Here is a 25,482-nt window from a genome sequence, read left to right as displayed (position 1 = left end):
GGGAGGCTCACAGTCCTCGCCCAAGGCTCATCAGAGGGTGAGCTTGCTGGGAGTGAGAGCTCTGCTTTCTGAATGGGGTCTGTCTGCGGCTGCTCTCGAGTGATGAGCTCACTGATTGGGAGTGAAATTCAAAGTCACAAACGTGTAAACATCAATTTGAGTCAGTGAGTCGAGGGACTTAAACAAGCCCTCTTCATGTGTGTGTCTGTGTCTGTGTCTCTGTCTGTGTCTGTGTCTGTGTCTGTGTCTGTGTCTGTGTCTGTGTTTGTGTCTGTGTGAGTGTGAGAGAGGAAATCATCACTCTTCCTAATTCAATGTGTACACTGATAAGGTTCTCGTCAGGTGTAAACCTCATAACTGCAGTTTTGCTGTTTTTCCTGCATGGTGAAACTTGAATAGGTGGATTATATGCGTCTCTAGAGACTGATAAAGGTGTATCACACCTGCAGATTTTTTAAAATCAAAGCTGTACAGGTGGGTAAAATTAACAATGCACTGTTGTCAAAAACATCCAAGGCTGTTTTTGTCTGTTCTCAAAGGAATCCTGTGTTGGAAATACCTGATTTTCCCTCTGAGAGCTGTGATGTTTGAGTCAGAATCTTCCTCTATCACTGGATATGAATCTATAACTAAACTTCCCTTTAAGGCTTTCCCTAATGCTAAACTATATGATGTGTTTTTATGTAAGTTGGAATCTCCCATCACACTTGCAGTGATCGGGCTCTTTTATAAAATATTGTTATAATCACTTTTCTACCACCTTGAATTTCTCTTAATGATCCCCTTTCTTTCCATAAAACCAGCATTATTAAAGCACAGCTGTGTGTTTCCTGACATTTATAGATCATCAAGCTGCTCTCAAGCCTCTACATAAAACAGATTTCACGATTCTCTCAACTATTTTACTATTTATTCTCTGGCAACAGATGAAACGGGAGTGATTACAATAAAGACAGACTTTCCTGCTTTCTCCCCCCCCACTGCTGTCTCTGCTGCTTTTAATTTTCTCTGCCATGATTTTACTGTACTCCCTTGATCACTCTTGTCATGCCCGGCTTCATTGTTACATACCTCTTGTTCCATCCAACATTGTCAACTGATTCCCTCTCCCCTCCTCGTCATGTCCTGCAGTCTGCTCTCCTGGGTTCTACGGCCACCGCTGCAGCCAGTCGTGTCCGCAGTGTGTGCACAGCACCGGGCCGTGCCATCATGTCACGGGCCACTGTGAGTGCCTGTCCGGCTTCACTGGCTCTCTGTGCAACCAAGGCAAGTAGCCCTCTGAGTCTTTTTGACCTTTTCATGCCGGTTCACTCTCTGAGATTCATTCACTGAGAAGATTTAGTTGTTATTGCCAGAAATGGTAAGTGCAGTTTGTATCTGGAACTGTTAAGGTGTTTCGTTTCAACAGGTTTTTAGGTTATTTGTTTGTTTTTTTGCTTTTGTTTGGAGATGGAGAGAGTAGGAAACTGGGAAGAGAGAAAAGGATAAACTTCAAATTAAATTCACAGGTCCTTCTTATTCAACTCGTCAAACTTTATTTCTTCATCCTCCTAAATGTTTTACCTGTAGATGTCAATTCTCAATACATTTCAGGGGCAGCAAATTCTGGAATATTTATTCCAGAATTTATCTTTAAAATATTATAAAGGATGCTTGAAAAAACTTTTAACCACTGTTACTTAATCATACTCATCATGCTCAACCACATACTCATTGAGTAGGTGTCCATACACATGATAATCATGATAATCACATTTTGTACTTTTGAATTCTGTTGATTTAATAACTGTATTTATATGAATTGTTAATTTTGTATATTCTTATGTTATTATATTTTTAGTATCAACTAATGTCTTTATATGTGTCAATTTAGTATTTTTTAATTAATTTTTGATATAAGAACACTATTTGGTTGGAGGCTTCAAATAAGTTATCTGAGTTTTCTGCCTTTTCCTGCACAGTATATTATTTATCTTTGCTCTTTTTAGTGTGTATTTTCTTTTAATTGTGCAAATAAATAAACATAAACAAACATAAACATATGGCATGGGACATAGGGCTGGAACCAAACTTTGGCTGTCCACCTTGAGGACTACAGCCTGTGTACATGGGGTGCATGATTAAGCTGCCAAGCTGGAAAACAACCCCTGTAAAGAAAAAAATTGAAGAATATTTGACATATTCTGAAAAAAATTAGTATGTTTTGTCACCTTCAATATCATATAACACTCAAGTATGAATTCACAGTTCCAATTAACTCAAGAGGATACCTATATGTTTCCACCCGAACAGTCCTAACAGTGCCTATGTCTGTGAAGGCTCTCAGTCATCCAGGTCATGGTAGTTCAAAGCTTGATCTGAAAAGGCAACTGGACTTTCTACCAAGTCCAGTTCCCTTTTCAGATCAAGCTTTGAATGCTTAGTTTCTCCACTAGAATCAACAGTTGACCTGCTGCCTCTCCTGCTGATGTCCTAGCCCTGCAACTTTAAATAATAGCTATTATCAGTGCACTCCACATTACAGTAGAAAAAAAACTAACCTTCTCCGGGATCCTGAATATCGCTGAGACCATGTTTTACACAAAGACTGATGTCACTGAAATGTTTGGTGGTCCCTCTTCCCAAAAGAGAGCAGCGTGCACATTTCTTTTCACAAATAGAGAAAGGAACAACACACGTGCATGCTTACTCTTGTTAAATTTAATTTGAAGGCAGCTAAGGAAACTTTTTCTTTGTGTTTTGCCTCAGAGATGTTTGAATCACACTGGGAGGTCCTGGTAACAGAGAAAAGCTTGCAGCCTGTGTGCTTCTCCTGTACCGATCCTTATTTTGAGTTGAGATGTGTTTGATGCCATTTTTGTAGTGAGTGATTTTTTTTCTGTAAATGTTCTTGATAATCTACATTTGACATATAAATACATTAACATTGAAGTTACTCTATGATTTAATCTAGAGTATCATTATCATGGCATAGTGAGTAGTCCTGTTTTATGTCAGGTTGATGAAACCATGAACCAACTGAAGCTAAATCTTGAACATAAGTCAAATATTTGGATTGAAAAAGGAAGTCTAGCATTAAGTCAGTTTTCATCCCCTTACCCTTTATCAGTTTGTCTGATACGGGCTCATGTGTGTCACTTATGTGACCGTAAACGTCTCGTCAGTGGCTGCTGTAGCTCCATCACTGTGTAGAGGAAGACATACAAATGCACTGTGGATTTAACTTCTAATAATCTACCCTTTTTCCAGATAAATTACTGAAACACAGTAGGGAATTTTTGGATTCTCTTTCATGGCTTTGAGCAATGTCTTACAAAATAAAAGTTTAATAGGTTAGCTGAAGGGAGAGGAAAAGGGAAAAAAGGGGAGCCAGTCCTAATTTGTCAGACTATAATTACTGTTGAGCAGGCGTAAGGCCGCGGGGGACGAAGGTGGCCAACAACATGAACATTCTCCTCTTGTCGAGCCCCGTTGGCGTCCTCACTTGTCCTCTGTCCAGCACACAAAGTCCCGGCTTAATGAAGCTCTCCCGGTGTGCTGAGGCTTGAATCCCCAGAAGCGGCAGTATGGGGGAGCCAACCTCGTGGCCTAATGACAACCTGCTTCAAGGAGCTTGAAAGAGCTCTCAAGAAGAGGGGAAAGCCAGTTGAAATGTAATCATTAAAATCACCCCACATGAAAATGAGTCAGACCCATCTCTTTCACAGCCAGCCGCCTTATCTGATATTTCTGACGCTGGGCTATTCTCTTTATATGAGGCCTTTGATGTATCTGCTGCTGCTGCAGCTCCCTGATCCTGCTGGTTAGAAACACCTTGGTTCAATTTGTCTCGCAGCCCAACAAGAAAACACAATGGAGGTTTCATTGAAAATGACATATTTTATTGAAGAGTGCCAGAGAGCATTTAAATATTAATTTCATAAAAAATGTATACAGTGGTCTGTGTACATGGTCTATTTTAATTCTGTGGCACATCACTCATTCCACTCTTGTGAGTGGAATTGGGGCAGTTATGCCACTGGAGGCAGTGATTGACTCCTCCTTTTGTTTAAACAGATCACTTCATGTCCACTCAAATAGAACAATATCATCCATTAGAGGAATGTGTTTACACAACCTGTCACGAAATGAGTTTGTTTGTATGAGTGTGCTCGCACTAATGTGTCCAAGTTTGGTGTCATAATGTTAATGGATTTTACTCGTCTTTGCATGGAAGTGAAAATATGCAGATCAGGGATGTTTTGTGAAATGCTGTTTTGTGTTTTCGGGGCTGCAGTCTGTTCGAGTGGCAGGTTTGGGAGGGCCTGCACCGAGATCTGCCTCTGTACAAACAATGGCACCTGCAACCCCATCGATGGCTCCTGCCAGTGCCTCCCTGGTTGGATCGGAGAGGATTGTTCTCAGGGTATTCCTTCTTCTTCTCGCCCTTCATCTTATGTTTAATTTTCTTGCTTTTTCAGATTTACCCCTTTCATTTTCTGTCTCCACTTTTAATTTCTCCCTCACTTTTACCTTCATACACATAAATCATTTTCATGACCCTACGCATTCCAAAACTCACCCTCAGCGTATGTAAAACAGATCGCTTCCTAAAATGATTGTTGTAATACATTATGCTCTTTGATTTACAGCGCTGTAGGCCAAAGATCATTAGTAGTGCTATGAGCTATCCTGCTATGGGAAATTGATATGTGCTTTTTGATTGCATGAACTACCTCAAATAAAAACAAGGATGTTCTTTTAGCAGAGCTTTGGGTTACTCAATCGGACACAAACATTTGCTCATAAATTACAGAGTATAACCTTTGAAAGGTAAAATCAAAGAATCTGTGTTGATATGCTGCTGAATCTGTGTGTGCATTGAGGACATTTTGCCTTCTAAATGTGTGTTATGTGCTCCATGTCTGCATGCATATCAGGCGTTATGTGTTTGAGGGTGTGTGATCATGAGCTTGACTGTGTCTCTGGCGTCTACAGCCTGTCCCTCGGGGCACTGGGGTCCTGATTGTCTCAACTCGTGTAACTGTCACAATGGAGCCCAGTGCAGTGCCTACGATGGGGAGTGCAGGTGCAGCCCTGGCTGGACTGGACTCTACTGCACACAGCGTGAGTCTCTCCCACCCAGTTAGCAGACACACAGTGACATCTACTGGCACTCCTGCAGAATTGCAGCCAATGATGAGGAGCTTATGTTTTTTTTTAGAGACAACTGGGTGATATTAAGTTTTCATTCACAGCTTTTTTTTTTTTGATGGAGCGACATCCAAATAACACTAATGGTCACTTCATTAATTTGCTTATTTTACATTCCAGTCATTCACCCAGGGATAGTGCAGTTCATCAACATCACTCCACCAATTTGAATTCCATTATCTTTCACCCCGAGGGGTTTGTTCAGTCCTCTTTTGTGGTGTCATGCTCTTTTGCATGAAAATGGCATTTGTTTAGTGTTTTAGCCGTTCCCCCTCCCCCTCCTGTTTCTCACACAGATTCACTATGTCCAGCTGTAGTGTTCTGTTTTCCCACATCTATGTTATTTGAACACCATAACCAGATTTTCTGCTGAAGCAGGAAACATTTAATTTCCATTCATTCACATTGTCCCTTATTGAGTATGCTACAGAGACATTGAATGGTATTGATTTTCCTGTTCCCCTGCAATATAACCTTGACTCTTATGTTGTCTACCCCTCTCGTTGGCACCCCCCCTCCTTCTAACATTTTATACATCTCTGTCCCAGGCTGTCCTTCAGGGTTCTACGGCAGGGACTGCTCTGAAGTGTGTCGCTGCCAAAATGGTGCAGATTGTGACCATATCGGCGGCCAGTGTGCTTGTCGAACAGGCTTCATTGGGACCAGCTGTGAGCAGAGTTGAGTAGACCCAGCACATTTTAGCTTTGAACAAAATTACCCTGTGGATGAGTGTGAGTGTGTGAGTGTGTGTGTGTGTGTGTGTGTGTGTGTGTGTGTGTGTGTGTGTGTGTGTGTGTGTGTGTGTGTGTGTGTGTGTGTGTGTGTGTGTTGTATAAACACTTTGGCTCCCACTCTCTAAGTGCTTTAATTTTGATGGATGTAGTAATGCACCTCTCTACCATGCAGAGTGTCCTGCTGGTACATTTGGATATGGCTGCCAGCAGCTGTGTGAGTGCCTGAACAATGCTACCTGTGACTATGTGACTGGAACATGCTACTGCAGCCCCGGATATAAAGGCATCCGCTGCGATCAAGGTGAGAGGTGATCGGGATGATCTAGGCTTCCCTCTGCATCATCACTCTCTGACACAGATGTGTACACAGACCCCACTTTCTGTGTGTTTCCTGTAGCAGCTCTGATGATGGAGGAGCTGAACCCGTACACAAAGATTAGCCCAGCGCGAGGCTCGGAGCGTCAGTCTGCAGGGGCCGTCATGGGCATCATCTTCCTGCTCCTCATCATCATGGCCATGCTCAGTCTGTTTGTGTGGTACAGACAGAGGCAGAGGGATAAAGGCCATGAGATCCAGCCCAGTGTGTCCTACACACAGGCCATGCACATCACCAACACTGACTACTCCCTGTCAGGTGAGATTATTTAGAGATTAGGCAAAACTTGTGCTTCCTGTTGACAAACACTAAACCCTTTGTTGGAAAGTGTTTTGCAATAAGTCAAAATCGTTCAATACAAAATGTAGAAATACAATAGCCAACTAATAGATGACGATTAAAGGTAATTTTACAGCAGAAGTACTCAACATTAGGGTTGCAAAGGGGTGGAAAGTTTCCGGTAAATTTCCATGGGAAGTTAAGCTGGGGAATTTTGGAAATATTCCAAATTGGAAACTTTCCATGGGAATTATGGGAATTAACTGGGAATTGAGGCTAATTTAATGGAAATCCAAGCATAAATATTTGTTTTGTTATAAGCAGACATCCATCCAAAATAATAAAATTAAAACAGATTTATTTGTAAGTAGAACTTTATCAAGTGTTAAAGATTTTATTGAACAATCAATTATTTCATTGAAGAACAAAAACATGAATGTTGAGTTAAATATTACTCATTCCCCTGATCCAACCCATTCAAAAATGAACAAAAATGCAATCCCAACAAAGTCTCATTCAAAATGTTAAATGAAAAGAGCCCCTCTCCCTCCAAAAAAGTCCCATTTAACATGCAAATAAAAATCATCTTCCCTCAAGCTTCTCAAGCCTAGCCTTTGTAGGTTTTTAGAAATCATCTGTGCATGTGAAGGAGGAATGTACAGTGCATGTAGGGGGCGTGTATAAGCAGTGTGCTATGTGCATGTGCATGGATATTCAACTGTACTTGCATGAAATCTTGTTTGTTTTATCAGGATTATGCTAAAATATATTTTCCCCAACTATATTTAAGTTCCATATTAAGAGCCAACCTTCAATTTAGTAAATTCCTGGTTTATTCCCATAAATTCTTGTTAATTCCCATGGAAAGTTTCCAACTTTGAAATTTCATGGAATTTTGCAACCCTACTCAACATTTTTAGGTCCCAGTCCCAAATTATGCAGTGGTGTTAGTTTATTTTTAGGTCCATAGTAACAATTTCCCAACAAGTACAGATAGAAGTTATTGACAAATGAAAGATAAGTTATATTAAGTAATTAAATTCAAAATGTCAAGCAAATAAAATTACATTACCCTCCGTTGTCTGTTTTTAGTAAACTAAATGGGAAAGTTCAAAATAAGAGTAACTGTTGATTGCTACCCTCATGTTACGCGCTATGTGTTTGTTAATTTATCAGGAGTTTATTCCGATTAAAGCTCCTGAGAGGGACTTATGGTTTGTGTCAAATTTGGTGCCCCCTGTGGACAAAGTGGTGCATCTTTTGTTTTTACTGACTTGGGCTGTTTTTTTAAAACTGCCTACTATACAAGCAGTAAGTACTGATTTGGCCAAAATGTAGTGTAGTATATAGTATGTGAACAAGAGCAAAATCTGCAGTATGTCAAACTCCCCGGATGTATACTGATTTGGGAAAATTTCACAGTATGCATAGGACCAGTCTGCCTTGCGTACTGTTTCCCATAATGCACAGCACTCGTTCTGCTTTTAATTTCCTCTTCTTTTATTGAAGGGGGGAACTCAGTTTTTAGGTGCTGTGAAAATTATTAAATTACATATAAACCACTTCCTAACTTTTTAAATTATAAGTGAATGCTAAAGAAGCAGTTTCTCTAGCGGCTTTGCCGTTGTTTACTTACGCATTCCGAAACTGGAAATCCAGGGACGTCTGGCTCAGCATACTGCAGAACAAATCTAACAGAACAGTCAAATTACATACTAAATTCAAACGCAGTATGTAGTAGGCAGTACCTGCTGCCTACTACATTAGTAGGTAGTATGTAGCAGGCCGTTTCAAAAACAGCCTTTGTCCTGTACACGTGAAAGCATTATTTTTCAACAAAAAGTCTCATCCTTCAGTCAAGTGCATCACTCATAGTCTTTGCCATGGAAAAAAAAAATGCTGTTCAGTCAGACGAGTCACGTTATTTTAAGCTAAGAGTTTATTAAAGCAGCAGAACAGTATTTGTCTTTGGCGCCTCATTACTCCTCACAGATTAACTTATATGCAGAAATTGAAGAGTAATGAGATATGACTAACCCCCCATCAAAGTCTACAGGTGGATGCTGGGGAGGAGATGGAGTTGAAGTTTGCACACAGCACTGATGCAGGGCAGTAGTAGCACTGGCAAGGCAGAGGCAAAGACAGGAAGTGTTACAGCCTAAATAGACCTATGAATGAGAGGATGATTGAGAGGATGACGTGTTAGAATGAATCAGTGCAGCTCAAGTTGCCTGCCTGAACTAGCTTGCAAGCACTTCATTTTTGGCAGCCTACAGTCAGTTCAACTGATACCTACCCCATGGCAGCTTTAACAGACATTAAAAATAACTATGAAGAGAGATAGTCGGTCTTTAATGCTGATGGTATTCTTAGTAGGTTGTACAGGAGTATAAGTATTAACTCCAGTTTGTTTCATAACCAAGTGAAAACTCTTTAAATGAAAAAGCTTTAGACATGATTTGTCGTGGGCTGAAACAGACATGTGGAACACGTTAGACTCTTCGTGTATACTGTTAAACTAACATAAAAAAGTGTTAACAAACAAATGTTGTTTGAAACCCTCAGAGTGTGGCAGCACTGTAGCCATGAGAACCAGTGCTGCAGAGGTGAATCAGAGTGCGGGCAGCAGCGGTGGCAGCAGCAGTGGTCAGTGCTTCTCCAATCCCAGTTACCACACAGTGGCCCAGTGTAACGTGGTCTCAACCATCTCCAGCAACCTGGACGGCACTCTGACCCTCAAGGTATGATCACCATTCATCTGTGTTTGTACGCATTTCTCAGTCATATGAAACAATATGAGTGCAATATTAAACTGTGCCTTTCTCTTTTACAGTCGAGCACTCTGAAGAACAGGAACGGATCAGAATGGAGAGCCTACTGCAACCTCAATGACATAGGTCGGTAGTCCTGCCCTTACCTCAACGCCCGGAATTTTTCCTGTTTATTTTGGACTTTGTAGAATCCGCTGTTCAAGGGCAAAGACCTATGTGTCAGTAGTTCTAACCTCATATAGGCTCCAGCCCTGACATGGCCACCATGCTGTGAATGAAGATGAACCTGAGGTTTCTTGTTAGACATAACCTTTGCTCTGATTGTGATCAGATATGCGGGTGGGACAGAGGAGGCAGCTCTGCAGAGGTGAAAGGGGGTCACTGTGGGCTCATTAGTTCTCTTTTACTTCCCCATGTGGCACATTACTCCATGATTGGACGCATTAGGTCAGATACTGCACTCTCAGGCTGTGAATTATAGAAAATTATCCGTGACAGAAATACTACTCATAAAGTTCAAACACTGTCCTTTAACAATGTGTTAGCAGCACAAAAATCATGAAATACATGGTTTGTAGCATTTTTTGTAAATCAATTTAGATGTGCGCGGATGATCTGTGTCTTTATCTATTAGTCAACATCAAGAACTGAAGCTGAAAGTACAATTATAATCAAGCAATCTGGGTCCAAGTCACTGACTGTATACTAATTATAGACTGTATAAAATATGGATGTAGTATCCGTGACGTCACCCATCTGTTTCTGAAGAGCTGTTTTGAGGCCAATCGACGGCGGGAGCCATATTGCTGCTGTCGAGTGATTGTGACTTAAAGAGGCGGGCTTTGAGCCTCCTAGCCAACAGCTACAGTGTTCCCGCCTGTCAATCAAGTCAGCTGTGCCTCTCATTGGAAGACTCGTAATCTCAATATCTTTGAAATGACCACGTTAGAAAAAAATTCACCCCCCGTCCAGTGTGTTTCGATCGAGAAATGAGCTATCCAGACTACACTTGTCTTTTGTACCAGGCTGTAAATATGTTTATTTCTGCTGTAAAGATCGGCTTTTTTGAATTGGTGTGTATGCGGTTTCTGGTACTTCTGGAGCCAGCCTCAAGCGGATCCTCAATGAACTGCAGTTTTTAGCACTTCCGCACTGGACTCATATTTTTAGACCGAAGGTTGCCGCTTGATACTAATATGGACACTACATCTTCATCTCCTCCCATTGTTACCAGTGAAGCCAAAATACCCCCTCGATGTTCGCTAACACATCGGGCTGCACAGAAGCGATCTAGCTGGTGCAACATAAGCACATATTAACTTTCTGATAAAACATCAAAGATGGCTCAGGTCTGCACAGTCTAAGGCAGATCAGATTATTTTGTAGGTTTGAAGTGGATGCTCATGGTTACAGAAAGTTCAATGACTCCTGTGTTAGCAACTATTCTTTAATCCAGTAAGAGACGTTGCAGGAGTCTGATTTGTCAATAGAGCTTCTTAGCATCAGTTAACTAATTAAACTTCACTTTTCAGATAAAAGACTGTGCACATAAATTAGCATAATAAGCTAACTGCTATAACGAAAAGCATATATATTAAACATTATTTGACATGTATTTTATTTTTCTAGTTTGACACATGTTATGTCTGTTTTAATGGAGGGGGTGGGCTTGTAGACCTATACTATAGCAAGCCACCAGGGGGAGCACTATAAATGTTGGCTTCACTTAGGGTAACTGTTGTGCTATCCATAATTGTATACAGTCTCTGGTCCCAATAAGACATGAATGGGTTACTTCTGTACAATATAAAACACTTAAAATGTCCATATCATCTTACTACAACATCATGTATTGTTGTAAATTGTGTATTAAATGTTTACATAGTGTTTGTAAATGCTTATTTGAGAAAGAAAAAAGACAGGTACACGTTATGATTACATCATACTTTGTGGGTCATTATAGCCGCCGCTATCTGACATCTCTGTTTGTGTACTTTTTAAAAACCTAATTATTAGTTTATTTTGTTTATTACATGCGTATTACTACTAAGTGCACAAATCTAAATATCTGATTTTTTTGTTATGCCTGGCTTTAAAGTCTGATAAATCTTTGTGCACATTTTCATTTTATGCTAGAACACACAGCAGATCAATCATGATGACAAGTCCCTCTCTTAAAACAGTCTTGGACGTTCATCCTGATGCTCTGACGAAAGAGATTGATGAAGATTTAAAAAATTCTCATCCCCTCTCTTCATCATGTGCAGTTGCCTGGCAAATGTCCCATTATGATTATGTAAGCTTGCAAATCACAGAGTGTTAGAGCTTGCGAGTGAATATTTAGAAAGTCTCCATGTCCATGTTCTTTGCATTTATCTTTAAAAACACACAACATTTCAACATTTTACCTTGATGAGATATTTAAGGATGTTCGACTTTGATGTTTTAATGTCTGTTGCAGATGTTCAACAGGGCGAGACACAGACGCAGAGAGGATCCAGAAAAGGTGAATATTTATTTAAGTAATTAAACTGTGTGTGTGTGTGTGTGTGTGTGGGGGGGGGGGGGGGGGGGTGTATATATACGTGTGTGTGTGTGTGTGTTCTGTTCGTGGAATCCTGTTCAGCTTCACCAGCACCAATATTACAAAATCCTGTCATGCTCAACAACCCATGTATCAATTTCCCCTCTTGGTTTCTAATCCCCCCTGAGACTTTAATTTCTCTGACCTAAAAATCCCATCTCCTTATATTCTCCATGATTTATGTGAAAACTCCCCACACTTTGGACCAGATCTTGGTGGGCTGAGGTTTTGTTCCAAACGGTAATTGCTCTCTGTGGCTCAGTGCCCGATACGTCATTTAGTCTCCCACACTGTGAAGTCGCTGGTGGATGTGAGGGACCCAAGGGTGTGAAGAGCAGTCTGAAGGAGCTGTGCTGTGGTCTCTAATGAGCCCTCTTATCAGACTGATGAGACTGTTATGGATGAGATGAGCCTTCCTCTCTCTCCCCTTTGTACTCAGATGACTATACACCTCCATTAGTCACCTGTCGGAGACAAAAGAAGTACATGTTCTTTAGAATGACAGCGAGTTTCCTTACAACTCACCAAGCCTGGCCCTGCTGATATATCTTTGAAATGCAAACATTCATGCCACTGCTGTACATTCAGTAGTGAATATATTATCACTGTTTCTGATGCCAAATCTGTCCTTGTCACGTGGCAACTGCAGAATACATCAAGGCCTCCATGTGCAGCAACAGCTCCTGCTCCCTGAATGGTGAGAATCCATACGCCACCATTAGAGACCCTCCAGGGCTGGCAGCCTGTAAGCATACAGAGAGCAGCTATGTGGAGATGAAGTCCCCCTCCCACCGTGAGGTGCCCTTTGGAGGCACCGCCACCCTCCTGGGCAGCGCAACCAGGAATGTCTATGATGTCGGTGAGTGTGTTGTTGTTCGGGTGTGTGGAGCACAGCAGGGTCTTGCAGCTTATGGCCTATCTGGTCACGTCCCCCCGCTATGAGCCTGCACAGACTTTGTGAGCTTGATGAGAAGAACTGCGAGCGTCTCCTCTGTTGCATGCACCTCTCCTTTTTTTTCCCTGTTTCTCTGGCCTTTGTGTTTCTCACGTGTCTCTCCTACTTTTCTCCTCTGTTTTTTCATACAACTCTTACAGAGCCAACAGTGAGCGTCCTGCAAGGACCCAATGGAATGGCAACTGGCTTCTCCCAGAGCCCTTATGACCTTCCCCGCAGCAGCCACATCCCCAGTCACTATGACATACTGCCCATGCGTCACAGCCCCACACACACTCCCCCTCCACCCCCAGAAAGCCCCAGCTCCAGTTCCCTGCTCTAGAGGGGCACCAACACACACACCCTCTCTGTGCCTGGCTCTGCCAGCGTGCTGGCACCAGGCAATGTTCAGAAAACGTTTGAGCATCGGCCCTCCCTCTGTCTCTGTGTGCGTTCCATTAGATACAGAGATGTCGGGATGGAGGGACAGCCTCTGCTCTTTGGCTCCCTCACTCACTCTCTTCCTGTGGCCCTGATGGAGGGAGGGGGGAGGAAAGAGTCCACACACCAGCGACTGTTCACCCATTTTATTTTCTTATAAAACTGATCACTCAAACTGCTGCCCGGCCTCTTTATGGACCTCCTGGAGTGGAACATAGCGATTCCAAACGAGCAGCATACAGGGATTGTTTGGACAGATTATTTACAGGGGGAGAGCTATCATCATGCTCAGTTTTAGCCCATGATATAGGTTTACTATCCAAGGGCAGCCAAGTGTTTATAATGTCCTCTAAACAGGAGTGATTTTCTCCACGGGGGGGGGGAGGTATAGCAGCCTTGATCGTTTCCAAGCAGGTGAAGATGAAATACTTGCAGAGATCTTGAATTGTCAATGTGCAGCAGCTGCAGATCAACAAACAGCTGACAATGATCTTCTACAGGAAGGGGGAAAGTGAAAGAGGTCTGATGAAGCATGGACACAGTCTTAAATATTGTAACGGTCTGTTATTCACTGTAATGGTTGCACATGGTAAATACTAAGTTGATCCCTGTGTGTAGCTTATTTTAAGTTTCAGTGTAAATGAGGCCCGATGTATCTGCAGATGCTTTCAGGTCACCAGTGTTCAAGCATTATTGCATCACTATGACACTCATATGCAGTATAGGTCTTAAGATTTTATTCCCCACACTAACGAGGTGATCAGATCCCGGTTTGTTTTTTTTGTGGAAGCTTTTTTTTCTGGCAAATGTCTTAGTTTACATTTTTTGAAGTATTGGGTGTTAAGAAGGGATTACTTTGACCTTTTTATGTTTGGTATTTATAAAGCTTTATTTAATAATTTATATAAGTGATTGTAAGTTTTCTATCAATGTGACACTAGAATTTAAAGAAAAAAAAAGATAAGCATGATCAGATAATGGATACACACTGATGTAGATAACACACAATTTATCTTCTTGTGAGATGATCAGTGTCATTTTGTGAACTGTTTTTGAAGTTATTTAAAATGTTCTCTCGCTCTCGCTGTCAGATTGTAAATTGAAAATAACGTTTCATCTGACCAATTCAAGACCCACAAATACCCCGTGAAGCATTTAAGAAAGGTAACTATATGTAAAAAGTCCAATTCTAAGGTATTTTATGTTTGTATCAGGCTAACTTATTTATATATAAAAATTGAATTTATTCATTCACTATGTGAATTTCATTTCACCCTCTGTAGAAGCAATAACATGTTGACAATCGATGCCCAGACAACAATGTTCATTAGTGCTGGACATTACGCCATCTTTGACCAGTGTGGTGACAGTGGATCATACTTTCTGTGACTGTTTTTCCTCTGAGGAAGGTTCTTTTCCCCTATTGCTGTCATATCAATGCTGCTTGTTGTTTTGGTAAATAAGTTTCAAATTAAAAGCCTATTCTGCCATCAGAAACCTGTTTCAGTCACATCAATAACCTCACTCAAGATCATGAATGTTTGACTCTAACAGATAACTCCAACAAACATCAAACATTATGCAAACCTGTTACTGAGTGCTTAGAACTGCTTTCAAAGTTGGATTTAGTTTGACAAAACGTGTGATTTTCTAAAGTCATATTTTTGGGGCATTTTTGCCTTTATTGACAGCTGAAGAGGGACAGGAAACGTTGGGTGAAGAGAGTAGGGGAGACGTGCAGCTGGTTGTGGCTGGGAGTTCAACCAGTGACCTCTGCGATGAGGACTATTGCCTCTGAATATGGGGCACATTTAGACCACTAGGCCAACAGCGCCCCAAACTTGTGATTTTAACTCTCTTGTTGTTTTAACCCTCCTGTTATGTTGCGGGTCAATTTGACCCATTTTAAAGTTAAAAAATCTTAAGAAAAATGTTAAAAGTATTTTTTAAGTATAAAACGTCTTCTTGGCTTAATTAGCACAATCAACATATAGAATAATTTATCAATATCACTTTATAATAAATAAAATACAAAATAAAATAAAATAAATAAAATCAAAATCTATGTCATGTAAAACTATTGTATTTATATTTAGGGCTTTCCAATGTACATTAAAACAAATTTTAACATGAATTTTCATAAAAAACAAGGGAGTTATCCTCATTAAACCATGATCTGTGAGAATTAAAGAACACCAATGCACTAAATATTGATTTAAATGGTTAGTAATGGAGTTAATTATCAGATTAAATATGTTTATTGGGATTTTTTTGAGTTCTGACACTTCTGGATAATTAAATATGCCCCGGGTCAAATTGACCCAGGAACATTATTGCTGTCCCTAAGAAACGAACATAACATGGGGGTTAAAAGTATGTGTATTTATTCATCATATATGTATCAGACTTTTTTTTATATGTGATAAATATAAGTAAGATGTGTACTGTTTAAACATTTCATTCCCACTGTGTATAAAGTATTAAGAATGATCTCCTTCATGAATACCTAATCTGTGAAATGAATGAAATGCTCATGTTATACAGGGCTCATATTTCCTCCATTACGAGGAAATTGCTTTGTATTGCTACATTAGTACATTTCAGTTTATATTTTGCTGATACATTTCTAATACAGGTGTAGAATATTGTGCTTGAGGATGACATTTATTTGTTTGTGCTGTAGTAGGCTGGTTTCCTGCTGCAGGGGTTTACACCATGGTGCGGTCGGACACAGAAAACACTGGAGGACCATCAATTTTTTAGTTTTTTTTCTTCATCTAGATATAAATAATGCATCATATATGATTAACAACTGAAAGTAACAATGTATTATTCTGTTAAATTAACATTTCAAAGGTGCTTAAAAGAATAAATGTATTTAAAGTAAGGACCTCAACTCCTGTCAGGAGCTCAGGGGTCATCATCAGGGTGAAAGGACTCACCCCTGGCTCCAGTTCCTTATAAAAGCTCTGATGACGCCACTCCTCCCAATTCCTCCTCCTTCCTCTGACCCTTCATAACAACAGGACTTCTACTTTTAGAGCTGTATTTCTACACTGCTGTGTTAACTTGTACTTATAGGATCAATAAGTGCATTAATAGTTAAATCACTACTGACAGTGTTTAAGAATTCAAAACATCTTTTGTAAAAGTAATAAAGACATTTAAAGGGTTATTTTGGTGTTTTTGAACATGGTAGATATGTTATATACGGTTAAGTCCGAAATTATTCATACCCCTGGCAAATTTTGACTTAAAGTTACTTTTATTCAACTTTGGATTTTCCCACAAACTGTGACAGTTTGCAAAGGGTATGAATCATTTTGGATATGCCACTTTCTGTTCAAATGTGAATAAAAGCTGAGAATTTTTTTTTTCCACAATGATGCCTCTTGTACATCGTCTTATTACCTTCTAGGAGACACCTGTGTCATTTCCAATCATGAAAAAATGTACTGGTTGTATAAAAGTAACTTTAAGTCCAAATTTGCCAGGGGTATGAATAATTTCGGGTTTAACTGTATATTGTAAATGAAAGGTTTCCTTAGCTTTCACAGGCAATGGACATGATGTCCTGCTCACAGCCAGACAGATGTGACACTTCGCCCGACATTTAACAAGCTTAAGAACAGAATACAAACAGGTACTTCAAAAAGAAATAGAAAAAGAGGCACAAAGACGGGGTCAGGGTAAGTAGATATCAGTACTTTAATGATATTTTCATTTTGCAGTTTGCTAAATATCTGCTCAAAGCAGATAAATTAAGTGATTTCCCTCAGCTCGGAGGGGACAGACAGCAGAAAGAAGACAAATTTTTAACGGATAAGAGGTCAGATTGAAAACAGGACAAATACTGAATGCCAAAAAGAGTTCAAACAGTGAAAAGCATGCCCCCTGGCATGACATCCAACTAAAAAAGGTGTGAAACCTCTGCTCATGTTGAAATGCAGGTATGATTACAGCTGCAGACCTGCTGCGGCTTTTCATCTGACTCAATGTGATAGAAAAGGATTGTAATATATTAAGCTTTGACGACCTGGCCAGCCTGTCTGGCTCAATGTAAAGTAGCGTTCAGTGGAAAGTTAATGTGATTTGATGGGATTTTCACTGCACTCCTCAAAGGAAGAGATTCACCTACACATCTAAATCTCCACTCATGAAGTAGGAGGCCCTTTTTATCATATTTCAGCACCATCAAGTGTGCATTATATTTTTCCCTTTCTTACTCATTGTATCTTTAAAGCTATTCCTGACAGTAGAAAAAAACACATTCATTCTCCTCAGTTCATTTCAGTCTCAGCATGAAATGTTTACTCCTCAGTATCAGACTATGTTCCATAATTTGACTTAATTTACTGTTTACATAATGAATCCAAGTTCAAATTATTCATAAATGGGAACAACTGTCTGCAGCTCCAGATGCAATTCAACAATTTCATTTAGCAGATGCTTTTGTCCAAAGCAACGTACAACACAAGCAAGAATCTAGACTGGAGGGAAAAACCTTAGTAAGTGCAATAAAGTGCTTCAAGCTGATTGGCCACAGGTTCTGCCATCTAGTGCCAGAAGAAGTGCCAGGTTTTTTTATTTTTATTTTTATTTTATTTTTAAAGAAAATGTAGCCACAGCTAATCACAACAAATAATTCAAGGCAACAATATCGTTCAACATTCAACGGCATTCAATATTCAGTGCTAAAGCTTCAATAAGAGCTGGGTTGGGAGTCTTCAGGTTGAACAGTACTTTACTTGACCTATATTATGACCTATAACTGTGAAATATTACAACAGCTATTGCTAGAAGTCTTTTCATGCAGATTTCATTCAAAACTCAATATAGTTTACACAAAAAGATGCATAAAGAAAAATCAGTAACATGCACAGAAGAACATGGTGAATGAAATACAAGAAAAAACACCTAAATACAGTGAACCCCACACAGTCATAATCTCCAACAGGAATGAATGTGAATCTGTAAGATAATCATCATTAACATCATATATTCTGCATAAAAGTTCTAAGACTGCCAGGAAAGTTTAGAGCTGTGAGTTATAAGATGTTAGCTGATACAAATTACTCCAAAAGTTACAGAAATCAAATTGCTGCAACCAACATTGGCAAAATGTACTATAGTAAGTCATTAAAACAACATCTCAAATTGGATTCAGCATTTTCCATACAAAAGCAAACAGATTTACTTCTGTTGTGAAAATGTCTTTCATTGGGTTCAAGTGCAACACACTGACATTACCGGGGAGATTTTCTCAAAATATGACTCAATGTCTCCAGGCTGATCATCATAAAAATTGTGTTAAGTAATGCTGAGGCAAACTGTGGGGGCTTATAACGCAGGCCTCAGGCATAATCCTGTCTGCTACACTCAGCCTGTCAGCTGTATCTTTTAGCCCAAGCCGTTTCTCCCTGATTCTGCCACTGGGAAAAAGCTCTACATCTAAATGCTCCGACAGCGCTGCACCCCAGGTTTATTCTCACGAGGCTGCACCTGGATGCTGACCACACTGCTGCTGGATCACCTGTCGCTTTTAACTCAGTCTGACATCAGAGCTGAGGAGGGAGGTTTATGTGATGTGAGGAAAAAATCAAGTGAACATAAAACAATTTCAAAATAAATGACACATGACTGAGTACCTATTTTAAAGTTTGTATTGTCCCAATAAATCACTGTCACCAGGACTTCAATCAGTGCAAAAAAAAAGCACTTTTATTTAAACGTATCATTTCACTACACTGTGTTGTGGTAACCACAGCTCAGCTGCAGCTCTTTATTGTGGTCACGTCCTGCTTCAGGAACTGTGAGGATCCATCAGTCCAGAGCTTGGATCTTTAGTTAGCCATTCTTAAAGCATAATCAGTATTCATCCCAGACCGGCTGATCATTTTCACCTCCTGTGTCTACAACTGCTCCAGACATCAGATCTCAGTGTAGCTTAACATCACATAGCGCTACACAAATGAGCCCTCTAACACCTTGAGTGTGTTTTTTAATCAAATACCATGTCACAGAAGGAGTTTTGTGAGATCTTAGTCATAATGGTAGCCTTTCATTTCATATAGCATTGCTTCAGTTGTGGGCCTCAAGTATAGTTGAATGAGCTTCATAGTTCTCACAGCATGACAATCCTGATAAAAACTGCACAAATATATTTTTACTGCTACCATGAGAGCAATTAAAAAACCCTGCCTGAAAGAATTACTGAAAGTGAATACAGCAAAGGAAGGAGGATTGGTAATGTGATTAACACCGTGTTCCCCACATTCGCCACAAGGGGGCAGACAGGGTGAGCACGTGTGAGAAATGCTGAAGGAACCACTGAAAAGTGACATGTTATTTCGCTTCTCGAGTTTTAGATTTTCAGAATAACTCAAGAAAAATAAATGTGATCAAATCTGCGACCAGGCCACATTGAGGCTGTGTTCATTGTGAGTGCGATATATGGTTCCATGGTGTAATGGTTAGCACTCTGGACTCTGAATCCAGCGATCCGAGTTCAAATCTCGGTGGGACCTTTCTGTTTGTATCTTCGATCTTCGATTAGTGTTCTGATCATGAGGGGAAAAAAACTCCATCATTATCCTCTCTCTCACAGCATATCCATTGAGAACTGTATATGTCTTCTCCACAAACTAATACCTCTATATTCTGCCAGCTCTTGCAACTGTGAAATATATAGTTTACACACTGACAGGTAGAGTTGCCAACTGTCCCATATTAGCCGGGACGTCCCGTGTATTGGGCTAAATTGGTTTGTTTCATACGGGACCTCAATTGTCCCGTATATTGACTATTAACTCTTGTAAATACAGCAGTCTGCCCTCTACAGATCCTAGATCAGATAAAACGGTAGTGGCAGACCATGTGCCAATCACACCGCCTGTCATCCAATCACAGATGATTTTCTCTCTGATGGCAATTAAATGGTCAAACTCAAGAAACAGATGCAGCACAGAGCTGATCAAAAATGAACTTCAAATATCTGTAAACTGTGACTTGTCATGTAAGGACTTCTTTCTGGCTGTGCAAAGGACACATGACTGCTTGAGTCAGTCAAGAGCAGCAAAAAGTATCCATGGAAAAAGTACATTTGGTGAGTCATACTCCTTTTGCATTTAATCTTTCTTTTGCCTTTTCTTTTGTTTTTTTATGTAAAGAGTCAAATTGTGGTTTCTTTGAGGTTTATTCATATGAGGTTACATAATGATACAGTAAGGATTAAAGGGACTACACAAACTTTCTGCATTTCCAGTTGAATCAGAATATAAATACACGCTGAATTCACACATCATGCTCACACCACCATGGCACCGTGCACCTGTCCCTTATCTAGTATTTATTTATTTATTTATTAGTTTATTTGACAGGGGCCATGCAAAACAAAAACTGTCAAGCCAGAGTTAGCTATAAGCTAATTTTCATCTGTGGTCCCTGGGCAGGAAGATGTTAACAAATGTACAATACTAACGAAAAAAACATACTAGCATTTAAAACAATACATAGACTACTCAACACAGTCCATCACTAATAACAACACATTTAAAATTACATTTCATTGTCTCTGATTTGATGCATTCAGATGATCCCATGATTGTTTTTCCTTGAGCCATAATTTCAGTTTACTTTTAAAAACACTGAGGCTTGTACAGTCTCTAATGTGAGTCGGGATTGAGTTCCATTTTCCTGCTGCTCTGACTGAAAATGCAGACTGTCCAAATGCAGTCTTCCTACGTTTAGCTGAACAGTCTCCTCTTGCTGATGCCCTGGTCTCCCTAAGATTGTTCCTGCAGAGTAACACACATTGTTTAAGTGGTGGTGGGGCCTGATCATTAATTAATTTATACATCAGACACATATCTACATAACAAAAAAAACTGTCAAGGGTCATTAAGTTATATTTCGTAATGATTTTACAGTGGTGGTACTTCCTTGGTTTTTTATCTAGAGTTTTCAGTGACTGTTTGTAGAGGGTGTATAGTGGTTTTAGAGTGGTTGCTCCAGCCTGAGACCAGCTCGTGGCACAATAAGATAAATGAGAAAAAATCATTGAGTGCATGTATAGTTTAGCAGCGGCCAAAGGTAACTGATGCCTGACATGTCTGAAGTTCATAAGGCTGGCTCTTACATTTCTGCAGACATTTTTTACATGTTTCTTAAAATTTAGGTTGGAGTCAATTTAGTGAGGAAGTTGGCAACCTTGACAGGCTTAATTCCATTTTCTTTAAAATAAATTCTTCAACATTGACTTTGAAATACAGTTTTAAAAACTGAAGAAAACAGGTTGTTGAGTGTTCGTTTTAAAAGAGACTGAAGAATGTCCTTGTTTATTGTGTTGGCAACATAGATATTTTCTTGTAATATCATTGTATTTTATTTCATTATTTATTATTTTACCTCTTGTGACTGGTCATTAGACCAACATGACCCAGTCTTGCATGGCCTGAGTGTTACAACCAAAAATAGCCTTCTTGTTGTTTAACAGATTATATTCCACCTCATAGAGCTGCATGGTTGAAGCAGAGCAGCAGCATCCATGACCAATCCATGAGGGTTTCTTGTTAAGCTTGTGGTTAAGTATCAGCACTCCCTGGAGTTTCTATGTATTTTCCTATTAAGCCTACTATTTTTTCTCCGACTTACTTCAGGCTGGCTGTTCTTTTTTTTACCAGCTTAACAACGGATAAATCTTTTCCAGCCTCCCTGAGAGTTCTTTTGAAGACTTTATTTCTGATTCCTCTTGACCGTGCACATTACCATCAAAGCAAGCTCAGCTCAGACTTATTTTGAGGTAACTTCCTCTGGATTTGTAGGCAGGAAAATTGACTGTGTGTCTGTCTGTAACAAAATCCCTACTACCCTCAATAATCATATAGTGTCAGGCTGTCTCACACCTGCAATATTGTACATATTATCACAACACCAGTCTTATTCAAAGCTCAAAATAACCCCAAACATATGGTTCTTCTTTCTCTTAATCCCCCAGTGAATGTCCTAAGTGAAAACAGAAGACACCTCCTGAAATACGTTCTTTTCTTTCGGTCATATGCATTAAGGTACTGTATGCTGAGTGGATTTTCTCTGTGTTGTAAAAAAGAAGAATCATCAAGGCTGTTCACTTTTAGATTGGATGAAAGTCTTTTCTTTGCAAGTAACACAAAGGTGTACTTGCTGCTGCTCTGGATGTCTTCCTGTCACTCAGGGTTTGACAGCTGTGTTGTTATTGTATATGCATGCCTTCCTCTAAGGCTTTATCCTCCTCTTCTTGATATTAGATGCATTGAAACGCCTACAGAGGATGGCTGTATGATTCCGATCCATAGCTCAGACACTGAGCTTTACACTGGGATCAAAACATGCCATGTGTCAGAGCCTGAAACTCATGCTTCTATGGAAGCTTTATTACATAATGCAGCCAGTAACCAATGCAGAGCTGTAGCTTGCTTTAACAAATCAGAGGTCAAAATAGAGGTTGCTATGGTGACATTATTACAAATACATTTTGCAGCTGAGTGATTTTGCAAATTTAATACTTCTTGCAGTCTCAAAGTAACTAAGCAAAGAAACGAAAACCCCATGAGCTCACAGATAAAATATATATTTGTTTATTTACACAACCAGCACGTTCTGTCTTTAGGCCATCATGGCCCCATCAAAGTACAAACACCAATCAGGGAAGAGGTGTAGTTATTACACAATACAATCGATATGTGAATGAGCCACTCTGGGACACCCTCTCATGATGAGAACAATGTGACAGGACTAATCGAATATGACTGTACAGAGTGTGATACTGAATATGCAGTAACAGGAGGCCTCACAGAAATATAAGAATACTCTGTCTGAGGGGAGGGTAAGAACCAAGTGAGTAAAGTAAGATATGCGTCTGACACTCTTCATGTAATAGATAACAAATTAAAAATGGTGTAAACCTTTGTATACTTTGCGTTAACATCCGCAACATCCATTTCAAACAAAAGGGATGAATCTAAAATTCCTCATTTTGTGCAAGAAGCCCAAAGTTTATCCGTAGCTTCTGCTCTCTTAGTCAGACAAATCAAGGGTTTGTCTTCTAAAATTAATGTATTTCAAGTTCCAAATCCCCTCTTTGTGTTACTTTCCGGCACAATACAGAAAAAACTGCCCAGGGACACAAAGACAGAAAAAGAGACAGACTCAGCTTTGGATGTATTTTTTGCTCAGAATGAGGAGTGTGGATTTTGTCCCCAGTCACTTACACTGGAAGCGCCTTGGGGAGAAACATGGCTGCTGGTATGAATAAAGAGGATGATTACTGCAAGCAAAACTTGTTTCACTACACATATCAGCTCTTAAATGCATTTAATAAAAACATTCTTATTCTTCTCTTTCTGGTTCCCATTGAGCAACTAAAACCATCACAGCAGGTTGATGCAACATGGATATGGTGATTTTTTATTTTTAAGATACAAATACAGCATTTAGGATGACACAGCAAAATGGTTCCAAAACCTACCACATCCAAGCTGTCACTGATCTTCCGGTATTCAAATATGGTCATTTGTAGGTTTCAACTGTGCAGTGTATGCCTTAGAAATCACCACAGAAGGGCAGCAGAGTGCAAGACAACAGGACGGGTTGTCTCTGGACAGGTACTACTGATTTTCTCTGAGAATTTCTGAATTTCTATTTTGAGTTCAGCTCACAAAAATTATATTTATTCCCTGCAGCAGTCTAACATTAAATGGAACAAATTACACAGTTTAGTATCACTTTATGTTCTGTGCAAACATCCAATTGTTAAAAGTGTAAAGATTGATTTTGTGGAACAAACGCAGCACACTATAGGGAAACTGCTGGTCCCTCGGACTGAGGTGTACAAATTGTTTTTTTAATTACAATAGGACGTGCACACAGGTAATATTGCAAAATAAGATAGAAATTAAAAATGAAGCATAAAGAATATAAAGATGTATTCTTTTATATACAGCGTAACATTTAAAGAGTGTTTAACTCTATCTTTGCTATCACTCTATCAGTGTAGTTCCATAAAACTTCTGTAGGTTTCAGACTGATATTTATATTTCATCATATTCCATTTTTTTTTGTTTAAAATAAAACATCAGGTGTTACCAACCAAAAACTATATAGCCAACTCATTTGATAGTCATTGTCTTGTCAGTCAATGTCAGTCAGTAACTTGTTTCATCTTCTTCAATATGAGGAGTTCATACTCTTCTTTGTCATAAGTAAAGGTATTCTGGATATTTGTGTATATTGGTCAATATGCTGAATAATATTGAGCAATTGTAGTAACATTTAAATCAATTCAGCTAAAACAAAATGAGACATGATGATGTAAAATGTTTAGATAGACTGAAGTGATACTTTGTAAGTTATCCTTAATGCAACAGATACATGCAGGGTGGCCTGTGGCATAGGCAGACTAGGCAAACGCTATAGAGGCGCCGTCCTTCCAAAGGGGGCGCCACTTGCACCCTAAATGAGTGAGGAATTCAATTTGAAGATAATAGGAAAAATAATATAGTTTTATCTAATTTAATTTGGGGTTAAATTGCGGAATGATGCTAGTAAACATTTAAAAGCTTGTGATTCACTTTTGGTTTTAAAAATAATGGCATGCAGATCGGTTTTTGAAGTCTCTAAAGCTGCTGTGAGGAACTTTTGATTTATATCAATGTTGGCACCCCATTGTGGATAAAGTGATACCTCTTATCTCTTGTTCTGTACATGCAAAAGTAGGGTTTTCAACAAAAATCTCACCCTGTTGTCTTTTAACAGCCAGATTTATTACTCAATGTGATTATTTGCCATGAAAACAGCCGAAAAAGGGTGTTTCTAAAGCCAAATTTCAATCATGTGGTCTGGCACCTACCCCCTCTGAGTGGTTTAAGGCATTAAAAATGACCACAGAGAAGGTATCCGTGTTGTTGTTTATGGTTTTGTTTGCTTGTGAAGGTCATAAAGAGGCATCAGTGTTGGTTCCAGTCTGTTTCCCAGCTGGTGAAAAACTCCTCATAGTGCCTTTAAGTGTTCATGATTTACTTGTTTTTGTTTTGTTGTTGTTGTTTTCTTTACACTTTGAAAGCTGTTAGCTTAATTAGATAGAAAATGTAGGCTAGGCTTAAATAAGCATTTTCCTTCTGCCTTTTCAGTCATCA

General features: G+C 39.5%; 1 protein-coding gene and 1 non-coding gene across 3 annotated transcripts in view; both read left to right on the top strand.

Moving 5' to 3' along the window:
- The window catches only part of megf11 (multiple EGF-like-domains 11), a 103,888-nt gene extending 89,079 nt beyond the window's left edge, over positions 1-14,809 (top strand). The window contains exons 16-26 of one of the 2 annotated variants that reach the window (XM_034684828.1): positions 1,132-1,266; positions 4,277-4,405; positions 4,978-5,106; positions 5,742-5,870; positions 6,100-6,228; positions 6,325-6,561; positions 9,148-9,323; positions 9,416-9,479; positions 11,815-11,859; positions 12,587-12,796; positions 13,033-14,809. In XM_034684828.1, coding sequence (XP_034540719.1) covers positions 1,132-1,266; positions 4,277-4,405; positions 4,978-5,106; positions 5,742-5,870; positions 6,100-6,228; positions 6,325-6,561; positions 9,148-9,323; positions 9,416-9,479; positions 11,815-11,859; positions 12,587-12,796; positions 13,033-13,214 — 1,565 coding nt within the window. In that variant the 3' untranslated portion in view covers positions 13,215-14,809. The remainder of the gene's footprint in view (positions 1-1,131; positions 1,267-4,276; positions 4,406-4,977; positions 5,107-5,741; positions 5,871-6,099; positions 6,229-6,324; positions 6,562-9,147; positions 9,324-9,415; positions 9,480-11,814; positions 11,860-12,586; positions 12,797-13,032) is intronic. The other variant, XM_034684829.1, reaches the window with a different exon arrangement.
- A 4,958-nt stretch (positions 14,810-19,767) lies between these two features.
- On the top strand, positions 19,768-19,839 carry trnaq-cug. Its single transcript has one exon. It is a non-coding gene; the product is annotated as a tRNA-Gln (tRNA).
- The last annotated feature ends 5,643 nt before the right edge of the window (positions 19,840-25,482 follow it).

Source organism: Notolabrus celidotus, chromosome 6 (genome assembly GCF_009762535.1).
Source record: "Notolabrus celidotus isolate fNotCel1 chromosome 6, fNotCel1.pri, whole genome shotgun sequence".
Classification (NCBI taxonomy): Eukaryota; Metazoa; Chordata; class Actinopteri; order Labriformes; family Labridae; genus Notolabrus; species Notolabrus celidotus.
Note: the sequence above shows the minus strand (reverse complement) of the source record. Positions and strands in the feature narration are given on the sequence as shown.